The sequence below is a fragment of the Diadema antillarum genome, unplaced genomic scaffold (genome assembly GCF_040938485.1).
Source record: "Diadema antillarum isolate AM-2024a unplaced genomic scaffold, OU_Dant_1.0 scf00000091, whole genome shotgun sequence".
Lineage (NCBI taxonomy): Eukaryota > Metazoa > Echinodermata > Echinoidea > Diadematoida > Diadematidae > Diadema > Diadema antillarum.
The window spans coordinates 3,031,061-3,054,402 of record NW_027270980.1 but is presented as its reverse complement, the minus strand read 5'-3'; the positions used below and the strand labels follow the sequence as shown (position 1 = coordinate 3,054,402).

General features: G+C 40.5%; 1 protein-coding gene across 1 annotated transcript; it reads right to left on the bottom strand.

Annotated features, from left to right (window-relative positions):
* Positions 1 to 222: 222 nt before the first annotated feature.
* Positions 223 to 22,966, bottom strand: LOC139718240 (claspin-like). The gene is made up of 22 exons (XM_071629717.1): positions 22,797 to 22,966; positions 20,391 to 20,571; positions 19,653 to 19,948; positions 18,763 to 18,835; positions 18,113 to 18,224; positions 16,166 to 16,879; positions 15,637 to 15,749; positions 14,536 to 14,777; positions 13,679 to 14,018; positions 13,169 to 13,351; positions 11,905 to 12,125; positions 10,065 to 10,234; positions 9,051 to 9,199; positions 8,301 to 8,415; positions 7,001 to 7,396; positions 6,049 to 6,225; positions 5,174 to 5,295; positions 4,010 to 4,137; positions 3,113 to 3,218; positions 2,090 to 2,172; positions 1,066 to 1,236; positions 223 to 345 (listed from the first exon to the last, which is right to left on the bottom strand). Exons 1-22 carry the CDS (start codon positions 22,827 to 22,829, stop codon positions 223 to 225), a joined length of 4,248 nt encoding a protein of 1,415 aa, XP_071485818.1. The 5' UTR covers positions 22,830 to 22,966.
* Positions 22,967 to 23,342: the final 376 nt, after the last annotated feature.

Sequence of the window (23,342 nt, the reverse complement as noted above, 5' to 3'; positions counted from 1 at the left end):
TGAGTAATCCACCATATTTCACGCTGGTCCCTGAAAATTCCATGATGAATGGCTACAGCCAGAATCGTCAGAAACGGTTGAAAATCACCGCTCTAAGGCAAACTGGCTAATGATATGTCAGTGGAAATCTGAATAGCAACAGCCAGAATTGTCAGACATGGTTGAAAATGACTGTTCTTAGGCAAACTGGCTCAAGATATGTCAGGGATAATCTGAAGTCCATCAGAAGTGTCGAAACACGCTATTCTGAGTAAACTGGCTTTGACTTCTCTCTATCCGTGGTCTCTTGGCATCTGGGCCGGTGTGCTTGCTGGATGGACCAGAAACGCTAGCTGACCGCTTCACCTGCAGCAGGGTCAGTGAAAAAAAGGGATTCGTAGATAGAGGTCATTTCATTTGTAAATCATCAACACATCACAGTCACCACTGTACTGTCAATTCACTGCTCCTGAAGAGAGGTACTGTCTTTTAAAAAAGAAAAAAAAAAAGAATGTCTCCTACAGTTTGGTTAAATACTGTACCAGATTACGGCATACCTTTTAACCCGTCGAGGATGGGCTGATTTTGCTACGACACGCATTTCCCATAGACCCCTGCCCGAGTATACTCGGGGCTCGTCCTCGTCCTCAACGGGTTAATAGGTACCTTCTATATACATGCAAATGGTAATTATATGCATATGGGCCAACTGTTTACTTCTTTGAATGCTAGGAAGAATGATTCAAGAACACACAGACAATGAATGTGTTTCTAATAAGTCAAAGATTGCCAAAAAGGTGTATCTCTATTAACTGCTTGTGAGAAAGAAGTTAAAAAAAAAATACAAATAAAAAAAAAAAAAGAAGATACACACTGGCTCACACAGTTGACTTGGGTCCAGACAACATCAGAAACTGAACTCAAATCTAGCATTATCAAAAAAAAAAAAAAATCAATCTTTGATTGCTTATCCGGGTGCAATGGCGCCAACCTAGCGAATACCTGTAATGTTACTGGTGTATAAACCATTTTTTTTTCTTTACTGTGCTTCTATAAAATGATCCCACTGTGTTGTATTCCACTCACCTTGGGTGGCTCACTAGCTGTGTTGCTGTCCTCATTCATGACTGCCTCTGCTGACTGGAATACAAAATTGCGGTTGTTCCTGGGCCCCTTGGGGTTTGCGAGAGGTTTCAGCATGGATGCCATCTTCTCCAGGTCATTCTTGCTCCTATTGAGGAAAGAGCCCCTCTTGGTCTGCAACACAGAAAGAAAAAATACTGTAAACACGATATTTTCGCGGCATGAAATTTTTGCGAATCGGAGCCGATGGCCTTTTTTTCGGCATGAAATTTTCGCGAGTTGCTTTTTACATTCAATGCATATAGTGTGGACAAGAACTTTCGCGTGCATTTTAATTTCACGAATCTTGGCTCTCGCAAAATTCGCGAAATTAAAGTGCACGCGAATATTCCTCGTTTTACAGTATACACATACATATATGTATATACATTCTCAAGAATTCACCGTGATGTGTCCTTGTTTAGATCTCAAGGCACACTTCTATTATGAAACGTATGAAATCTCAGAATGGCAGTTAGAACACGCAAGGAATTCATACTGAATTCACAATTTTGGACACACAAAAAAAACCCCACAACCTGACATATTACTTTGTACTTGGACTGTACCACTGTTTTATGCTTATAAAATGATGTAACAAAGGATAGATCAAGCAATTTTTACCTTTTTTTCGCGCTAGTGATTACTGCCTGCTTCTAGTCAATCATTTCAATATTACATCACATGTCAACATATTTATCATTCTTTATCACTCTGTTGTAAGTAATAGGTCTGAAACAAAATATAAAGACAGTGTTCACAGACGTAGAAGTTTGATCTTTCAACTATATACTGAGAGTATTCATCATTATCACTACCTTTTTTAGCATTAAATATTTCTACACAATAATTATATCAGACAAAATAATATCAATAGCATCTCTTGGGGCTGAGGAATAAAACTAGCATAAGGAAAAAATTATAATTTGTGGCATAGAAAGAATAAAATAGCAGGACAGTACAACAATCACTGAGTAATCACACATACCATTATCTTTAGTGGCTTAGGAGTACCAACTTTCTTTTCTTTCTCCTTTTCCTTTTCCTGGACTTCCTGTGTGGGCGTCTCAGCTGCAAAACAAAAGCAATATGCCACTTCACCCATGAATTCTCAGAAACCACATTCCCGTAATTTGGCCCTGTACCTCTCTATTAGAATCCTTTCTTATTTGTACTCTGAAGTTTTTCATGAAAAGTATAGTAAAATAACAAAAAATCATTGCACATTCTATTGTTGATATGTAATTGTATATGCTATAGAATTGTAATGGCTCTTGATTGCTACATTTTAAGGTAGCTGATTCTTATACTAGCTACACATACAGTTAACTCTTCATAAGTCAAACTTTGCCCAAGTCGAATCAATCATATCTGACCAGACTATGCAAAACATGTACTATTTACATTTCCTACGTCAAATTGTGCATAATTATGTCAAACTATTTTTCATGGTCCCTACAGATTTGACTTACGCAGATCAAATTACCTAGACTAGAAGAGCAATGCTCTAAAATTCTTTTGCAAATTTTTCTGCTTTTGAGCACATTTTATTTATCAACTTTAACCTGTTCCCATTAACTTTCTCCAATTTAAGACAGGCAGTCGAATTCAGAAGACCCAATATGGTGATGACAAGGGCTTCATTTCTATCCGGTAGAATTCCTGCCAAGACTTGAAGGCTTAGTCAAAGTTACATATATGTTACTAATGTGATACTAACATCAGGTCAAATCATTCGGGTTACTCAATGAAATGACTGCAGAATTTACACTGAAAAAAATATAATGAGGGTTGACACAATCACTAAAGTGACTTTACTGACATTTTGTTTGACATGCCAGGTGATCATGCTGGATGCATCAGAAAAATTTGAGCAATTCTGCACAAAATCTTTCCCATCCATCATCCCTGGTGGACTTCAATATTATTTCTGTTTTTCCTGTTGGGCCACTGGCTGGAGCTCTCAGAGGTTCTATCAAATCCAAATGCAAAGTTTGACCTCTGTACTCACCTCTTGGTTTCCTGCAGGTGGCTGTCCGCAGACATTTGGCAAACTGACTGTGCTCATCAACGGTCAAGATGTCGTTAGGGGTCACTTCTGTCGGCTTCTCTGTACCCTGCATCATACAGCAATGACAACATTGTTTGCTGTAACGCTAACGTTTTGAACAATGCATGTCATGTCATGTCATGTACACATATATATATATATATTTTTTTTTTTTTTTTTTTGGGGGGGGGGGAAGAGCATACAAGCTAACACAAAGACTGAGTTGTAGTGAATTCAGTGGTCATAACAATATCTATTCATGTCTTAATATCTTACAGTCAACCTTGCCCAAGTCGAATCTATTTGGACTGAAGAAATAGCTTCGACTTAGAGAAAATTCGACTTATGAGGGATTAAAATCAATAGAATATAAAGAGAAAAGGACTTGAAAAGACCTTCAACTTTAGCAATTATTCGAATTATGCAAAGGTCGACCTAAGCAAGGTCGACTGTATTTAAACTATCAATATCAAAGTGGATAAGTAGCATGAATCTTTGACATAAAGGAGAAAAGGTATGGCAGATTTATTGAAAAAAAGATGAACACTTGTTTTCATTTATCATAGTTCAAACTGAAATACAGAGTAGCAATTGTTTCCTAAGCTTAGTAGGTGAAAGCAATGCTCAAAAGAAGTGGAGGGGGTGGATGTGTGTTTAATCCTGTGGAATAAAAATAGAAATAGTATTACATATAACTGCCTTCTTTGTTCAAGTGCCAGTTTCATGTCGAGCGAAATGAGTGAACTTTCAAAACATAAAGGAGTTGCACAGCGAGAATTTATATGAACCAGCGAATGTGATTCTGAGTGGCTTGGCACAAAAATGTTAACCGTGCAAAAATAATAATGTCAGCATTACCTCCTTCTCCTTGAGCCACTGTTCCCGCTGGTATCTCTGCAGTCTCCACTGTGAATCCTGGTCCTGTTGGACGTCCTCCTCCTCCTCCTCCCCATCCGAGGCTGGCTGGAACATGTCCATCTGGGAGTCTGGGGAGCCACAATCAGAGCAACATCTCATTGAGAAGGGAGAGGCACCATTGCACACTGTGCACTACTTGCTTACTCGCCGCATGCATGACAAGATATCTTCTCGACCATTATTCTGAATTACTTTTTAATCGCTACTTTGTGAATTCGACTTTATATTCCTATAGCAGCACTGTAGGGGGTCATATGGCATATTGACAATGATTTTGTGGAATTAAGACCTACTTCTATGACTGCAAACACAAAGTGAATGTTCTGAAGATGTTCTCTTGAGAAAAAATAAAACAACAAACATACAAACTCTTTGTGCATCATATTCGCACATGCCCAACAGCTTGCCTTGCAGCTCATGCATTTTGTAACCACAAACAGAACCATTGAGTAATTGTAATAATATGCCACCATAACATATATTAAAAGCTTGTTAGATAAAATTGACATCACAGCAAAGCTTGCAATTATCTCTACAACTTTGCTGTACTGCACATCTAGCATGACGGCTTTGATAAAAAGCCACAGGCTTTGAGAAACAGAATGTTTTCAAAAGCGCTAGCCTCATGCGTTGCAGTCTCAGAATAATGTGACACACAGGGGCATCTCCACTGTGGAACGCTTAGAGCTAAACAAGGAAAAATTATCATACATTTCCCTAAAACAGATATTCAATAGCAGTATTTGACACTGCTACATTTTACATTTCTCAATTTGACATAATTGACTTGACACCTATTGATAAAATATGATGTACATACATGGGAATAGTTTGACTTTTGGCTAAGTTTATGACATCATTCCCACATAGTTTGGTTTCCACTCTTGAATGATACCAAACAAAACATTGCTCTGTGTAATACCTCACACGTATTTCACATGCCCAGTAATATGAACTTTCATAATGCACAATCTCCTGCAGCAATATGAAGAGTTTTCCATAACAATCGGAAGATTAGATCCTCTATAGAGATAAAATTATTTCACTTTGCAGGCATGTGACATGGATGGATATAAGAAGGAAATATCTGAAGAGTTTCCATACCTAGATGTTTCCACCTGAATCGTCTGGTCCTCCCTTTGTTTTCTGAATACAGGTCTCCATCGGGAAGGTACATCTCCTTATAGATCCTCAACCGCCGTGCATCGTCGTCGTCCATCGTTTTCCTGCCGCAATAAAACATAGGAGCTTGGTATGATTGGGAAAAGGAAATGGGGACACTCTCGCCCCCAGGGGCGGAGATGACAGGGGGAATACACAGGATTAAAAGTCTTGAGTAGAGGCCAAAGCCTTTTGTCAAGTAATTATTTCACATTTGACTCTTAATTGAGATCACTGTGTACTGTGCACGATTCACAGTGCTGCGTATCATCATCATCATCATCATCATCATCATTATCATCATCATCATCGTCGTCATCACTCTTCAGGGCCTATCTATTTCTTGCAAACTCTCATGAGTTAGGTTACAATCACTCGTCATTATGATTAAGCTTCCACATAATGGATAGATGAGACCTGCTCAAAGATACATATATAGCTGATACAGAATTTCTAGCAATTCCTCCCCCCCCCCCCCTTGTGAAAGATGTTCTCCCTCTTGCCACTACATACTGCCACACATGCATAATTCATTTTTTGTACTATCTTGTGAACAAGTTAATGAAACTGCCAACAGTGTCAACCATATCTAGTCATTTACAGTGTCTACTTTGCTCACTTGTGAATGCATAGACACAACATAATATGTCACACTGAAGTTTCAGTAGATGCTTGTGAACAAGGTAGCATAATATATGCTTATCCCACCCTCTTTCCCACTTCTCTCAAAATATAAAAAGAGCAGTGAGGATAAATGATCACATCATGAATGCTCAATCTGCTGGCACATTCCCGCATACTGAGGAATCTGAACTCACATGTGAACTTTGTTGACCTGGTTCCTGAGTTCGTCCTCGTCGCCCATCTCCTCATTGATGATGCCTTCCAGTTCTTCATCGTCGGGTTCATCCTCGGCATCATAGTCCTCGTCGCTCCCCATCTCACTGCCAGATAATTCTGCCTCCTCATCTACGAAGTTGGCCAGCTTGAGCGGTCTGTTTTAAACAACAGTAATGTAACACATAATGCAAATCCTTGAGTATCAATCACACATTGGCATATTCATACACATAATATAGATCTATCTACACACATGATTACATGAACACACGCACACATACACAGCTAGTATAATGTGCATACTTACACACTCGTGTACCTAACCATGTGCAGGGCTCCACACTAACTTTTATTTTCGGTGGCCCAAAGGGAAACATCCGACCTTTTTTGGTGGCCTGATCACTCAGGCAACCACATTCTTCATTTCTGAAATTTTGGTGGCCCGACGTGCGTTTTTGGTGGCCCCGGGCCACCGGACCACCGTTAGTGTCGAGCCCTGCCATGTGTATGAAGTTTTGGCAGACCAAACACTTTTCAGATCATGTGCAGCATGATCTTCCCATCAACTCCTTTATACAGGACAAGATGATTAGTAGGAGATAATTTCATTTTCGTAAGTCATGAATAAACAATATGTATGACAAGTCAGGAAAAGTCTTGACATATCATGGCTATTGGATCACACAGCTCTGTGAGGAATGTGGTCAATGTAAACTTCTCACATTGACCGCCTGAACTCTAGACGAGTGGCACAAAGAAATAATAATATCCATACAAAGATCTATCGCTAGCTGCAGACGAGCAGCAAAAGCATGGCTGTGTGCAATTTCTCTCATACCTTCACACTATTCTATGTTCTTCTCTTCTTCTTTTTTTTTGTTCTTCTGAGAAGGCTGTGTATTTGACATCATGTGTAACATGATTACTCACTTGCCATAGGTGTGCCCTTTGAATCGCCCGCTCTTGGCCTCAAAAGCAAACTCGCTGTCGACATCAGAATTCTCTCCATCTTCATCATCCTTGGCGTCAGCTTCTTTCTCTCCCCCTTTCTCCACTTCGCCTTCATCATCGTCCTCCGCCTCCTCACTATCATCATCATCATCATCATCATCGCCACGTTTGCTCTTCCTTGGAGAGTCTTCATCACTGCTGAATCCCCTCTTATTCTCGTCATCATCGTCGCTGTCGCTGCCTTCCGGGTCGGATGCGATATGGAAAGAGACGTTGCTAGAAGCCTCATCTGCATCAGCCTCATCATCGTCTTCCTTTTTTAAAGCAGGATCTCTGACGTGCAGGGATGGTATATTCTGTGACCGGGATTCCACTCTATTACATAAAGAAAGAAAAGAGAAGAAGAAAAAAATGAAGTGAAATGACAGCATATTGGCATAACATCATATTGCATTTTATGACAATTTTGTGTGTTATATTGAGTGAAATGTTATGTTTTATGTTATGCCATTCTGTAATGATACAATATATTACATTGTCATGTTATATATGTAACAACAAAAAGCAGAATAGAATGTCATTAGACTATAGAAACACTGACTGAAATGAGGCAAGCAAACTAAGATCCCAATTAAGAAGAACACAGTGAGGAGAAGCTCAAATGTGGCAAACATAGGCCTACGTGAGGACTTGAAAAGTGATGAAAACAGCATGTTGAGGTAGACGAAAAGTGTAGTGAATAAAAACATATCCAAATGCTCAACAAATTAATTTGAAATCATTCTTATGACTTCCATGGCTGTGTGAATACATCTGGTCCAGACTATAAATAATGACATAATTTCATAACCCCTTGAAAAGATTTGAAGAAAAGTACATGTTTTATAGTCTGGTAATACAACAATACCAGCAAATCTTGACTTATGGAGCATCAAAATTTGTGCTGAAGAACATGATTTAAATATATGGCACTACACCTAGGTAAGGCATGCTATAACTTAAATCAATAACTTGAGAATCAGGTTAAGCCTCTGAGTTGGTAGCTTATAATTATTCAAAACTTACGAAACACAAAACAAGCACACAAGGGGGTGATGTGCACTGATGGACACACTAGAATAAGACAAAGCAGAACAATGCCTCCGAATCCCATGCTACTGCGCAATACAGCAATATCAAATTTAAATCTAAACAAATCACCTAACATATGGTTTTCTGCATCTGTGCTGATCATTGGGAAGAATTTATCTATCAGAGTTAGCACTGGTGATGTTCTTACCCCGTGAAAGTCCCTGAACAAAGGTCTAAGAGCTCGTCCATGTTGGCCTGGGTTCCCTTTCCCTGGGACACTTGAGAGAAGGGGCCGGGTTTGTCATCATCCGACTCATCCTTGGCTGCTCCATGGAGATACAGAAATCATCACATTTATTTTTTGCATAAAACTTAACAGTGAGATTGCATGGGGCGAGAAAACGAGAGCAACTATGTGAGGTCCATCCCTGATAGTTTTCTAGGTAGGCTTCTAAAGAAGACTGAATTACTCAATACTGAAGTACCATGAAATTGATTGAAAACAAGCGTAACAAAATAAACTGACACAATTTTCCAAGAATTGAATCATTAAACAAACAAACTTCAAAGATCTTGAAAAGATTACAGCTGTCACAGAAACCAAATGCCTCACAAAATCATGCTTCTAAAATTTTGCAAAAACACTTTTATTTGACTGAAATCCAGAGAACGTGAGTACGGAGGATTCTTTAAAATATTTCAATATGATGTCAATCTAGGCAAACTATGAAAATGAATCATTAACACAAAATCAACAATATAAAGGTAATGAAAATCTGGTTTATTCCAAGTTTTGCTTCCAAATGGTAACTAAGTGTTAAAGTCACGCTGTAGGCACTCTTGTGATTTGAAGGTGCAAAATAAAGTAGTTCTGTGGATGTACATGCATCCACTAACACCAAGCATCAGAGAGTGGTGAGTGTGAAAAAGTAAGAAAATTTCCTAATTAGAGGCTGACCTTGTGTCTCTGTGAACTGCCCAGAGCAGAGGCCCAAGAGTTCCTCCATGCCAGGCTGGCTCTCACTGGAGTGGGCCTGGGTACTACTGAACAGAGTTGCTGGCTTGGAGGATTGGCTCTTCCTACTGGACGGCTTCAGGTTCAGCAGACTGTGACGAATAAAAGATGCATGGTGCCCCATTATTACGATGGAGGATGGCAACAAAAACCATCCCCTGAGCACTTTAGATTCACACAGTGATTAAATCACATTAAAACTTCACTTCAGATTGATCAACTAAGCTAGCCCTACTAACTGTCAATGAAACATGGCAAGACATTTTTAGAGATGATAATTGAGGGCATTTACATTGCTTTGGCAATGACTGTAACCTGATGTGTATGATCTAGAAATACTAACTAGCCATCCCTGTTATGATTGCCTACCCGACCATAAAAAGGAATTTGGAATGCATTTGAAGATAATCACATAGAGTGGAGGAAAAGACATCACATGCAGTTAACTCTGATTGCTGGCAAAGGCCGCACTTGCATCAAAACTACCTTTGTGATCAAGGCTTGCTCAAGGCAACTGGGGGTGAATATTCCTGGAAAAGTATCAGGCAGCAATGACTTCCTGAAACTTTCTCACTCTTAGAGAGTGAGAAAGACAAGATGTAAGCCTGATGCCATCAAACAGCATGAGGAATTAAAAATGCAACACTAAAAGGACCACAGATGTGCACATCTATCAAACACAGTAACACAGTATGTGTGTGTTTGTGTGCATGGACCTAGCGAGAATTGCATAAAACCTGTTATGCAACTACATTACAATGGAACACATAAAATCACAATAAAATGGTCATGACTCACTTGTTTGTTTAAAGGAGGATTATTTGAACATTCAACATATGTGTAGTCTTAATCCCATCCTATTATCAAACTGTCTGGATTGCAACGAAATATGTATACATTGTATATGTACATTCTAAATGCAGTGTGATGGAAGATGCACACAGAATGAGCCCTCACCCATTTTCATCAAGGAATTGAGTCTGTGTCTCGTCCTCAAAGGAAAAGTGGAAGCTCTGCGACTCGCCTACTTGCTGAGAATCGGTGATGGTTGGAAGGCGGGGCGAGTCTTCGCGGAATAGATCCTGGGAGTCTTCCACCGGCAGACTGAGATCGGTCCTCGTCATGCTCTGTAGGGAGAGATGTGGAAGCATTGGGTAGCAACAATTCATGGCAATCTTTGGTGGCATTGTGGTCTAGAGCCATGCTTCTCAACCTTTTTTCAATGCAAGGCCCACTTTGGCTTTTTTAAATGTTTTTGAGGTCCATGCACAGTGAGATGAAATATGAATCCTTTTATTTCATTTTTGGCCGACATCGTGGCCCAACTGCAAGAGCTTCGCAGCCCACTGGTTGACAAGCACGGGGGATTGTGCATTGTGCTTTAAGAAAGGAGGTGTAGGGTTCAAGCTCTGCTAAGACATTTGTATCTTTGAGGAAGACATTCTATCTGTAAGCTAAATCCTCTTTGTCCAGGCATATAGATGGGTGTACTTCATAGCCAGTGGAAAGTTATGAATGTTGGATTTAGCATGTACTGCTGTGTGCTGTAAAATGGCAGGCACGTAGCTCCTGGCAAGCATGTTCCAAAAGGATTGGCATGAATGTACCATATGAGCTAATTTGATGTCCGCGACTTTATAATCACGACGTTGTCAAATTCAACTTCTGTATTGCGATATAAACCCTTTTGCCTATAGTCAATCAGAAAATGCTCTCGAACAGAACTGCAAAGTAAATGGAACAAAGTTCAATAAATGGACTCCTTGATTTTGACTGAAATCACTCCTGGGTATTTTGAACAATCACAGACCACCAACTTTCCCTATACAGTGCACTCCCGTTATAACGAAATGCTCCGGACCAGCAGTTTTCTTTCGTTATAACGAAATTTCGTTATAACCGAACAGATACAATATATAACGATAAACAAGGAAACAAATATATTTTACATATATATATATATATATATATATTATGTTTGCTGAATACTCATCATACACTCAAAAGCTATGTAAAGTGGAATGGAATTATTACAATATTAAACGTAAGTTCCCCTCAGAAACTGTGCGTGACAAAAGGAGGGAACACACAGTGATGTGAAGCGTTCGCCCGTGCAGAGACGCTATCATGCTTGTTCCGCTACGTATTTTCGAAAGCAATTCGCATTTCGTTATAACGGAGCACATTTCTTTTGTTTTTCTTTGTCAGTGGCGCCCGGAAAAGACTTCGTTATAACGAGAATTTCGCTATAACCGTGTTCGTTATAAGCGAATTTTGTACCATAGACTTTAATGGTGTTAATTTTGGGACCAGAAGTTTTACTTCGTTATAACGAAATTTCGTTATAACCGTGTTCGTTGTAACGGGAGTGCACTGTATCAATTGATGGACACTTCAGTGGCTAGTGAAAGACAGCTTCACCTAGCATCACCTTCTTATTGTTAGGGTAACTATAGCACTGGAAAACTAACCTGAGGAAAAAAAAATCCAATCAATTGCATGTGACTACACATAATTTGGTAGTATTTGGTGAGGTACTACTAAAAGTCTAGAAGTTAGTTTGGAAGTTGTTAGTGTAACTTCCATTGGAAAACTAACCAGAAAAAAAAAAAGAAAAAAAAATATAGTCAATTGGCTGTGCCTACACATAATCTGGTAGTAATTGGTAATGCATCACTAAAAATTTGTAACTTAGAATATAGACCCTCTAGTCATGAGTAATGAAGAGCTACAAGATTTTGACATAACAAATATAGACACCCAAGGGATATGAATGATTGCCTTGGAGACACCATACCTTGGACAGGTCCCCGAGGAAGGATTGATGCTTGGAGAAAGGGATGAAGCCCTCTTTGGTGGAGTCCACGCTGGCTCTTCCAGACTTCCTCATCCCTCCCTCAGGCTGGTGGGCTGGGATGAGGGAGGTGATGGCCTCAAAGCTGGTGTCCATGCTGTTTGAGCTGCTGTCCTGGCGGACGGGGATGGGCAGGGCGAATCCAGTGCTGTCCTTGCTGGAGTCTGGTACAAACCATCGTTGGGGAGCAAAGAGAATGTGATACACCTGTCCAGTCATGTGTACTTTATTTACCCAATGCCAAAAGCATGATTTGCATTCAATGTAGCATAAGATTGTTGTTCAGGGGAATGAAGACAAAATTTCAACTAAAGTATGATTCCCCATGTAAGTAAAAGCTTAGTCGGGATGATGAATAGAGCCTTGACTGTACCATGCATCCCACTGATGTGAGGCTGATTATGTTTTGATCTGATTTCATGAAGTAAACATTCTTCCTCCCCCACTCATATACAACATACATATTTGAATCCTTGTCATTTCTCTGCCAATCAAATTAATTGGCAGATTGCGTCATTGATCATTTGCTGCATAAAGGGAACTAACACCCAAAGAATAAAATTTTTGTAAGTGTCTAATTTTATGACCAATAAGAAGATTCGCTAATTAGAAAATGAAACACCTCTTTCTTGTTTGCCTGCCCATTCAATATACAAGAAAGGGGCGCTTTCAGAACTGGCCAGTTTAGTTCTGTAAGCACTAGCAATAAGTATTTTTGTTTCTAATTTCGAGTGGTGGAGTTATAATATGGAAGGAATATATGACTGGCAGTTTCGAAAACACTGAGAGTATATGTTATTCATTGGGTATTGGATGGATCCATTTGAGGACCTTGTGGCTGCCTGTTCAATAACAGATTCAATATTACTTAACCTAATTGTGTCAACAGCCAGAAATGCGAGGGGTGTACGTGCAACTGTTATGGGTGGAAAACTGTCTTGTCCTTGAGTACACGCTGCAGGTTAAGGAAAACTTGTGTCTGTGAAGAGGACACTGCATCTTCATTTTCATCAGCAGGGGAGGTTAGAACAAAACCAGAGCAATGTGGAAAGGAGGAAATGCTCACTGAAAAGGCCCTAACACTGATTTTAAACCCAACCCCATACTCTCTTCCAAGTTGAGTCTGACTTGTGGATGCGTTTTATTAGTATTGTTTTTTTCTTTACGAGCTATGTCTAAAATCAAATCAAAGCAACGTCTTACACACCTGTGTCTTTGCCAGCATTCCAGGAGACTCTCTTTGAGCTGGAGTCCACCTTTCTCGGCACCTGGAAGTCGCTGGTCACTGTAGAGTTGGTGCCACTATCAAACATTTCCATCGTCTTACTGCTGTGATCGAGGGCAGTACCAGGGGTGCGCACAAGACTCCCAGACATAAATTTTCCTGAATCTGCGAGCAAAATCAGTACGGAGAGATTAATAATTGTTTCCCTCTTGTCACAGGTTCACTGTAATCTTAAGAGTTGAAGATAAAGTTAATTCAACCGATAGGAACTTGAATATTAGTATTAAACAAGCAAGACCTAATGATGGACCTTTTATCATACACTCAACATTATGACTGATTGTACACTCCCTTTGAAACAAAATTGTAAGCTGATTTCTGTTCTACAATGTGTCATCAAACAGGGCACATCTACACATTCCTTATCAGCTTCCTCTCAATGCAGCTGTATGTGCACAGGAACTTGAACATGTTTGCTTGATTAATTCTCACCTTGCAAGCAGTCTGTGAGTTCAGCATCAGTATCATCTGTATCAATGGACTCCAGACGCAGTGTCATCGGCTTGTCCTCAGGTACATTTCCATCGCAATTATCATCTTCATCCTCATCTTCCACCACCATTGCCCTCTTCTTGGTCCTCCCCTTTCTACTCGGGGATATCTCCTCATCACTCTCGAATGCCAAATCCTTCTCAGATTTCCTTGCTTTCTGCTTGGATTTCGTACGAGGCAAATTGTCGTCTTCTTCGCCTTCTTCATCTTCATTCCCTTCCTCCTCCTCATCGTCGTCATCATCACTCTCTGCTTCATCATCAACAAACTCATTCTCGACCTGTGAGAAAGTGAAGATTGACAAAGACCATTGGAGGAAAAAAAAATATTGCATAGGTTCAACTGGTTTTGCAATCATCCAAATGAATTGTGTTGGGTGTTTCGGAAAATGTGTTTCAATAATTGTTAAATGGAACAACAGAATTTAGTGCTCAGACTTTACATTTTTCCTTTCAACCCTGAAAGTGTGATGGCACATCATTTGGCAGCATATACCGTAACCTATTATTTGTCCTGCACTTATGCCAACAAGAAACTGAAAAACTGGACAATCTCCTTTCTCAAAGGCTATTGTTCTCTTGTTTAAGCCTTTCCAACAGCTATTACTGCCAAATCATGTGCAGATGGTATGAAGCATAGAGAGCGCGCTTAATCACAGCTTGCACTTTCAACACGTTTGACAAGAAAGTCAAACTGGATAATTTACATGCCATGGTCAATTCTTTAAATCTTCAACGGTCTTGATCAAATTGTTTTTTTATTACTGCTCTCTTTGATTAAATATGTTTTGTAGACACCTTGTAATCCTCATCTTCCTCGTCATCATCGACATTTCCCATGTTCATCACACCGTCATCCTCGTCCGCTTCCTCCTCCTCTGTATCGCTTCCCTCCGTAAGTTCGGCATCATCCTCGTCGTCTCCGGCGAACCCTTCCTCGTTGTCCAGCTGGAACATCTCTTGCCGCTTCTGCCTCTCCGATTCTCTCCTAACTTTCATCTGAGCCTGCAGGTTTTCCTTGAGGTGGACCAGCTTCGCACCTGCCAGTGGGGCAATAAAAAAAATCCCACACCATTTATGGGTTTGATCTTCATCCTATCATCAATGACCCTCTTGACAGGCAAACTCTGAGTGCAGCTTGCATATTGAACGCAGATTGCTACCAAGCGGTATGCACAGTACAACAATTACTATTGCATGCATGGAATTACCAGTCCTGTGTGTGTAATCATCTCACTCTACAAATGTCACTCCAGTCAATTATATATTGACATAAATACTTCCAGTTTGTTTCCTACACTAGTTGTCACTTTTCTGTGCACATACATGTATATAATGTGATCCATTTCTTAGATTCAATGTTCCTTGCCCACAGTAGCCCTATGCATGCCCTTAAATGTCACACTCGCAATTGGCTATAAGACTTTCCCTACATAAGGACACAGCTTTTCCAGGCAAATGAAAACATGTTGAAAAATATTTGTTTCACAAAAACTAACAAAAGAGCAGACCAAAACTTATTTGTATATGTTTGAATATATAAATATTTGGTACCTACAGATTTGAATAAATTTAAAGCCTGTGATTTATCACTCAGGTATACATGTACCCTCACTGTATTGAAGGAAAAAACTACAATGAACAGATTGCTATTACAAGTCGGGGTACTAGGGAGGATAAATAGTTGTGTATATGCACTCTGTCACATACCATGAGACATAATTATTTTCTGCTTTGAGAAAAATTCACAGTTGGTATGTGGATATTTCAGTAGTGTGCTCTGCCGTCACAACAATTGTGCTAGAAAGCTAGTCTGCAGATGTGCTGATTGGCAGACATGCACAGGAGGGTCAGACTCAAAAGCTCTTTCGTAGGCATACGTATGCACTGGGGACACACCTGGTATCTTGAGAGCTGGGTCCAACTCCTCCTGTGTGGGGTCCAGGCCGACACAGATGGAGTGATGCTTCAAATCCTCCTTGCCATCCTCACCCTTCTCTTTGGTGACAACACTGGTGGCAGAAATGAAGGGAACCAGAGAAACCATACAGGATACATTGCATATATCAAAAAGAATTTTAATAAAAGTGAAATCAGCTTTTCCTCACTTTGTGTTTTTCAGCGAGCCATTCAGAACAATATCAATGAAACAATACCCAGCCAAAAAAGTTGAAGAATATACAGGTGACTCCTGTTATGATGAAGTCCTCGGGATTGGCAGTTTTCCCTTGTTATATTGAAATATCATTACAGCCAAACAGCCAAAGTATATAAAGATATATAGATGATAAACTTAGGACATGAATTTTGACTTCATTGTAACAAGAATTTAGTTGTCGCCATGTTCACTGTAATGGGAGTGCACTGTATGTTGAAATATCACTTTTACAGTGTAAAAAAAAAAGAAGAACAATGTACATTCTCTTACTTAATTTGGACTTCCTTGACTTGTGTGGGTTTGACGTGTGCTGTGTGCTTCACAAATCTCTTCATCAGCTTGGCCACACCTTTCTCCTCAGCTGTGGGCTCCGCCCCCTCGTCCAGATCGATGGTGGCCTGGGGCCCACCACTCAGCTTGGGCTTCAGCCCCTTCAGCTTCTTCAGGGACTCCTGGAGGAGCTGCATTCTCCGGGACTGGGAGGAGGAGGGGGTTGGTGGTAGGGAAGGGGAGGCGGTGGAGGGCACCTTGAAAGTTGGCGCATCCTCTGCTCCAGCATCATCTCGCGAGAGAGCAGATTCAGCTGGTCTCGGAGGCGGCGGTGTGGTTTTTGGTTTTTCCTGGCTTCCTGGTGAGCTGCAGTCCATCCTGTCATTCTCAACATCAGTCGTAGCAGGGGTGAGCATCTTCTCCTCAGCACACTCCTCTGATTTTTTTGTCCCATCCTCCCTTGCTGGTGAAGATGATGCAGCTGCACACTCTTCACCTGCAACTTTGTCTCCATTTTCACAGCTTGGTTGCTGTGAGTCTTTTGATAGAGTCTCTGCTCCAGAGTCTTTCAGAGTGTCCTTGGTTTCTTCTGCAATCTTTTGAACATGCCCAGAGAGCATATCAGGTAATTCATCATCTGATTCTTGCTTCTTCTGCTCTTTGGTTGGTTTCTCTTGCTGCATTGCAGCCATGGTCTTGGACATTGCCTTTAGTCTGAAGTGTAAAACAGTGACAATGATGTATCAGCCACATGACAAATACTGACTTATAACCTATGACAACTTGTACTACAAAAACCTGCAGCAAGAAATGGAGAACTTCAGTTGGGGACTGTATGGCTAAACAATCAATCTGATATGCACTTGACATGCTCCTCAAAATAATAATGATCACATGTAAATTCATATTAAGGAGCATCAATATCAATTCCTTTCAATTTTGGGGTTTTTTATACTTCAGACATATCAAATACAGTTAAACTCGCATAAGTCGATCTTCTCGGGACTGAGCAAAACACATCGACTTAGGCGAGTTTTGACTTGTGCGTAAGTCGAAAAAAATCGACTTACAGTTACACCTCGCGTACACTAATGTACATGTATGTTGTCTACTCTGGAGCCGAGAGCTGGAGCGGTGTGCCTGATATTTGCCCTTCAGCAAGACACTTTATCCACATTGAATATTACCGTTATTCATTTCCAAAATTAAGAGCAAACATATGACATTTATTCTAGCATCTTATGGAGCCGATTGTTACCGCTGTTCATTTCCAAAACTGAAGGCAAACATCCGGCTTCTTTTTTTGGTGGCCCGGCGTGCGTCTTTGGTGACCCTGGCCGCATATTAACCTTTCGCGAAATCGTGATTCGATTCGCGAAAAGACTCCGCTAAGTACATAAGGCATAGATCGCTACACTCGGCAGGGGCGATACATCGTCCTTTCACTAGGTCTGGGTAACGGAAACCAAAATCTCGCGTGAGTTCTTGCGTTACCTATCGTTAATGTCAACGAAACATCGTTAATTTGCGCTTGGGATCGTTACTCATCGTTACTACAAACGTTAATTTTCCCGATCGTTAGTTTGCGTTAATAACGATTCAGGTGAAACCGCTTGCGTTAATGAAACGTTAATGTTTATTAACGCAAAGTTTCTTTTGGTATATACTGTATATAAACAAAAACTGGCGTCTCGTGATTTTGACGGTGATTTATTACACAATAAAATCTTATTCGACTTAGGCACAGTGAATTCAATGGTTTTTCCGTGAAAGTGTTCTCGGAATTTCATCGACTTAGGCGAGTATTCGACTTAAAAAAATCGACTTGTGAGTGAATTAATACACGTAAGTCAATGGTGAAAAATCGGGACTTTTTAAAATCTTCGACTTGCGCGATTATTCGACATATAATGCGACGTCGACTTAGGCGAGTTTAACTGTACAAACCTGGGCACCCTTCCTCTGATTGGCTTGAGTTTTGATGGGGATGGTTTCTTGTTGAACAGCTCATCAAGACTGAGAGGTTTGGGTTTGTGGTATGGAATGCTGATTGATGACTCTGCAGGAGACAGGAGGAAAGAGATGGCTTTACTAGGCATTTCATTGCAAAATTTGAAAATTTGCAACTTTGCTCCTTTTTTCCTTGATATCACCAGTAATTACATATAAATACAGTATGACTGTCATGTGTTAGAGGATAAGTTATCAACCATTTTCTATGAATGGGGCAAAAAAAAGGTATTGGGATATTGTTCACAATTGAAACACAACAACAAAATCTGGAGATTACACCACCACATTACTCTTACACATAGAGAGAGAAAAAAAGAAGAATGAAGATGCCTCCTGATATTCAAAGAAAAATAATGTTTCAGACAAAGTGTAAGTATGTGAAGAGAACGATCGTCCATAATCTCAGAAAGGTACTCCATTTGGAGCAATACTATCGTCCAACAAGGAAACGTCCCTAGAAGTAAAACTTATGGTATCTGACCATTGAATCTAATTGCTGTGATATCAAACTGGCAAGTCAATGTTGAAATGCACTGGAGACAGATACACTAGTAAAGCAAAAGACAAAGACAAAACAAGCATACCTCTGACAATGCGCTGAGATTCACTGTGTATTTGTTGAAGGTCTGCTTTACGAACTCTTCTCCTTCTCATGGACTGCAAGACATAAATTAGAGCCATATGTACAAATTCATCATTTGTTGGTAAATCTCCTAAACATACAGGGAGACTTTAAAGCTTTGAATCACTCCTATCAAAACCATTGTAATCATATTTGACTTCACTGCAAACAATATTCTTTACAGGGTACAGCCAGGCAAAATTTTTGCCTTTGCCACATAGCATGTACATGTATGTGACAAATGCACCATTCATAAACATAGAGTATTTCACAATTTCTGTCCTGGAAGCAAAAGTTCTCTTGACAGTATGATTTCAGTGGACCCCATAATTTAGAAGCAATAAGCATTGAACATATGCATTTCACGGAAATGCACATCGTGAAATGCATATGCAAAACGAAAGTCATGCACAGATATTCAAAGGTCCCATTTGAATCTGAGATCAGTCCATCAGAAACCACTAATGTTTTCCAGGACTCAAAACGAAGGTAACTTTCACTCTAAGGAAAAGTGTGAAATGAGTGCAATATCATGTATAAAATTTGGAGGCTATACTGAAAAGATATACAGAGATTCTCTGTATAATAAGAGTGATAATGGATTATTCAAAATGCAACTACATTGGGGACCTTCAAAACACTTCTTGATCATGTACTATGAAAATATGCTGTAGTGTAGACACAATATTTGTATTTATTTTGCACGCTAAAAGAAAAATCAAGCTTATTTTTCTTGAAGGTGCGAAGAATTAACTTCCGGCAATCCTTGATACATCTGGAGCCAAGTCTTTTCTGAAAATTGAGACATTCCAAATGAAATGAAAAATCTGGAAACAGCAGGGGGAACCTCACCCTTTCATCACTGTTTCCACCTTCCACTTGCTCAGCTTCTGGAAATGGCGAGAGCTGGAATGCAATTTCCTCCTCTTCATCGATCCCATCGTCGCTGTCACTGCTGTCGCTGTTGTTGTCGTCCTCCTTTCCATCATCGCTGTCAGGAATGCTGTCATCCTCTTCCCCCTCTTCCTCACCACCCCCATGGCCTCTTGGTGGTTCTGTGCGAATTTCTTTCCTCTCGTCACCAGGGGTGGCAGAAGGGGTGGTTCTGGAATCTTCATCATTCCTGGTCTCCTCTGAGCTTTGCTCCACTGTGGAGAAGATTTTTTTTTTCAAATAAAAGCACAATTACCCAAAATTTGAGCAACTAGCTGTCTCTCAATAGTCAGCAAGTGAAATCCTTAGAATTTCACCTGCCCCTCCTAATTTGAGGAGTTGGGTGGTATAGCCTCATGCATTCTGATAAATTACATTAAAAACAGTGAGCATGAGCATATAGCTATATCTGGCCAATGCAGGACATCTCTAGCAACTTGAAGATATTTTGGTCACCTAAAGTAAAACAGTGCTATCATGTCACACTTTACACAGTCAACATGCAGTATGGCAAAAGATTACTTTGGTTTTCATTACTTTTAATCCCGGTGAGGACAAGCTGACTTTGCTAAAACACACGTTTCCTGTAGACATCTGCACAAAAATACTAGGTTGTAGGAACTAGTCTTCAACAGGTTAAGAGAATGAGTTAAGTACCTGCATCAGACAAACTGTGCAATCCATCGCTGTCGCTCTCGTCGTCATCATCACTCATGATTAGTCGAAGTGACTTTGTGGCTTTGGACTGCTTGGGCTTCAGAGTCCTGACTATCTGATCCTCCTCATCACTGTCATCATCGGCATCAAATACGTCACTGTTGAAGAGAGATCCAGTCTCCTGTAGGTTGGATGATAATGAGTAGATAAAAGGACATAAACAAATGTGAAATCAGAGATAGGTGTCCAGATCTATAGGTGTTTTTTCTACCAATTTAATAACCTCTCCTGATACTCCAGTGATAGTTGAGGGATGTTCATCCAAACCTAGCTAAGGACATCTTTTTGTAGAACATTGTCTCAACCCAAACAGAAACGGGATCATGACATACAGCAACTCTGGAGTAACAAGTGATAGATCTACTGATAGTTCTTGAGGTAAATAAACTCGTAGTCGTAGGCCTATCCCCCTATACTGGTAGGCCTAGAGTTACTATAAAAGAATTATGCATGTTGCCATGCATAAATAGAACTAGACGATAGAAAGCTAGGCCTAATGTTACTATTACTAGCAAGACTCTATTCGACAGTCACATTAGAAATTCTTCTTCATTTTACTGTCAAACACCCCTGTAACATGTGTAGGCATTGGTAGCTGGGCCAACCGGATAAGGGGTGCGCTGATTGATCGATGTTGGCAGCATGGAGAGAGAAGCTAGGAACTATGGGGGAATATTAATCTTTAGTGATCATAGATCAGATGTGTATGTAATTGTGTATTGTTCGTATTGCACAGCGGCAAGTATACACTCCACAGCAACAGCTACTCACTAATTAAAGTCGAATGTAGAAAAACGAGACATCAGGCACTCCGGGCGTACATTGTAGTTAGAAGGTTTTATTAGAGGCTCTGCTCCGCGGCAAGTTGTCGGAGCAAGTACTGATGATGAAATTGTGACACACTGTCTATCTTCACACAAAGAGCAGTCAGTTTTTATACATGTAGAGTTCTATATCAGCAGAGAGGTGACTCATCTCTCTGGTATCAGTGAAACAAGGGGGTTAAAGAAGGTTCCAAAGTAGTGGTCAGTGTTGACAAGCGATGACCTTGTTTTGAGATTATTTATGGGGGGCCTTATTTATGCACATTTAGATACAGCGGCAACCTAAGTAAGAAGACGAGTGGACGTCGGCATCAGGTGGGAGAGAATATGTTCCGCTTAGAATACTAGGAATTGAGTACATCATTACATTGTGCCTCTTTGTGGACAGACACACGGGCGAGCAGAGGCTCGCAAATCATCATTAGATAGTTTGTAGGAATAATACATGACTCATGAGAGAAACTGATTAAAACCTATTTGAGAACCAGCGGAGAGGAGCATTGACCCACAGAAACAGAGAGAGGAGGAGAGAGAGTGGGAAAGACGGAGAGATCGGAGCAGAGGCTGAGAGAGAGAGAGAGATTTCGATTGTGGAGGAGCAGAGAAAAATTGAGCTGCTGTAGTGCTAGACAATTACAGATCTATCATCTAACGTTAGTTGCTTTGCTCTCGAGTTTTGGATGTAGGCACTACCCTAGATTTTTATATCCTCATATGGAGCCACATTCAGATATTGGAGGGTTGGATGTAACAAATGTTAGAATTTAACAAAGACCGCTCTATGACTATACTATGACTACAACTATGTCTTGTGACCAGGCAGTTGTGCGTTTACGGATGTTTACGGATGTGTTTATGGATGGTTGCAGTTTTGAAAGAATCCTTGTTTAAATTGTGATTAAAATTTTATTTGGGCCCTAATGTTAAATTTATCATTAATTTTATCAAGACTCAACTGTTGTTATTGTTAATATTACAAAAGGAAATAGACTCTGGTTAGGGCCTAACCCCTGTTAACGGCTACAAGTACAAAATTATCACAGCTCTTTAAGGCCAAGGCAAGGGTCTTACCTAACTGCGCCGTGCTCCCATAAAAGATCTTCATGTTGAACAAACGGGTGCCTTTGCGGCGCTATATTTCCTTAATTTTTCAACAGAAACTACTAGGAATACTGCATGGGTCGATGAAACCTAAATGACTATCATCGGCGACTGTTTGATGCATTTCATTGCTTGTGATGCACAAAATGATGTCTCAATAAGCAGCTCACCGATGTTCACAGAATTCACAATCACTTGCACAACACAAGCGCACAGAATACTTAGGAACTAACATAAGCGAAACTGCGGGGAAGCCGCCAGGACCGCGCCTGGCCGTGGCGGCGCGGTCTCCGGGGCTAGGGTCTTACCTAGCTCTTCTTTGACTCTTTATGAAGTCTAACGTTAGATGTGGTCTATCCTTTAGAACTCTAGATTCTAAATAAATTTATTAAGATCTATGAGTATGACCGTCGTTACTCACCATTATGTGAGGGGCTGCTTCGACTCCCAGCATGTCGGGTTTTGCTGACTGCACTGCAGCTAGGTAGGCCTACCAATTCAAGGGCCAAGGTCCAATCCAAGGTCGAGGATGTAATCACAATAAATACGACATTTACCGTTGCTTCAGCTTGGTAAAGACTTGGTTGACGTTGGGACCACTGGCGGGCAGTTAGCTAGGTGTACACTTGGACATTGTATCATGGATTCGTATGCTAAGCAGAGAATTAGAACACAATAACAGCTAGATTAACTAGCTTGATCACGATGGAATACTGCAGAAGGCCAGCCTTCACACACAATGCAATGCCCAATATACCCAATGTGCAATACAATGCACAGTTCATATTTTCGCGGGTACAGTACGATCCTACACAGCTTGTTTTAGCACGCATCAGCTCAATACATACAGCGAGCGGTTATCGCAGACCGGAATAGCAACACCCATACATACGGGTACGATCGGCGCGGCACCGGAATCGCTGAGGACATTTATTTTGCGCGCGCACGATCAGCTGGGGCTAGTGCT

Coding starts and splice junctions, on each gene's coding strand:
- LOC139718240 (XM_071629717.1), bottom strand. CDS start 22,829: ATGCTGGGAGTCGAAGCAGCCCCTCACATAATG. Junction 8,416..9,050: donor GCAGTTCACAGAGACACAAG/GTCAGCCTCTAA, acceptor TCCATGGAGCAG/CCAAGGATGAGTCGGATGAT. Junction 1,237..2,089: donor CTAAGCCACTAAAGATAATG/GTATGTGTGATT, acceptor TCTGTGTTGCAG/ACCAAGAGGGGCTCTTTCCT.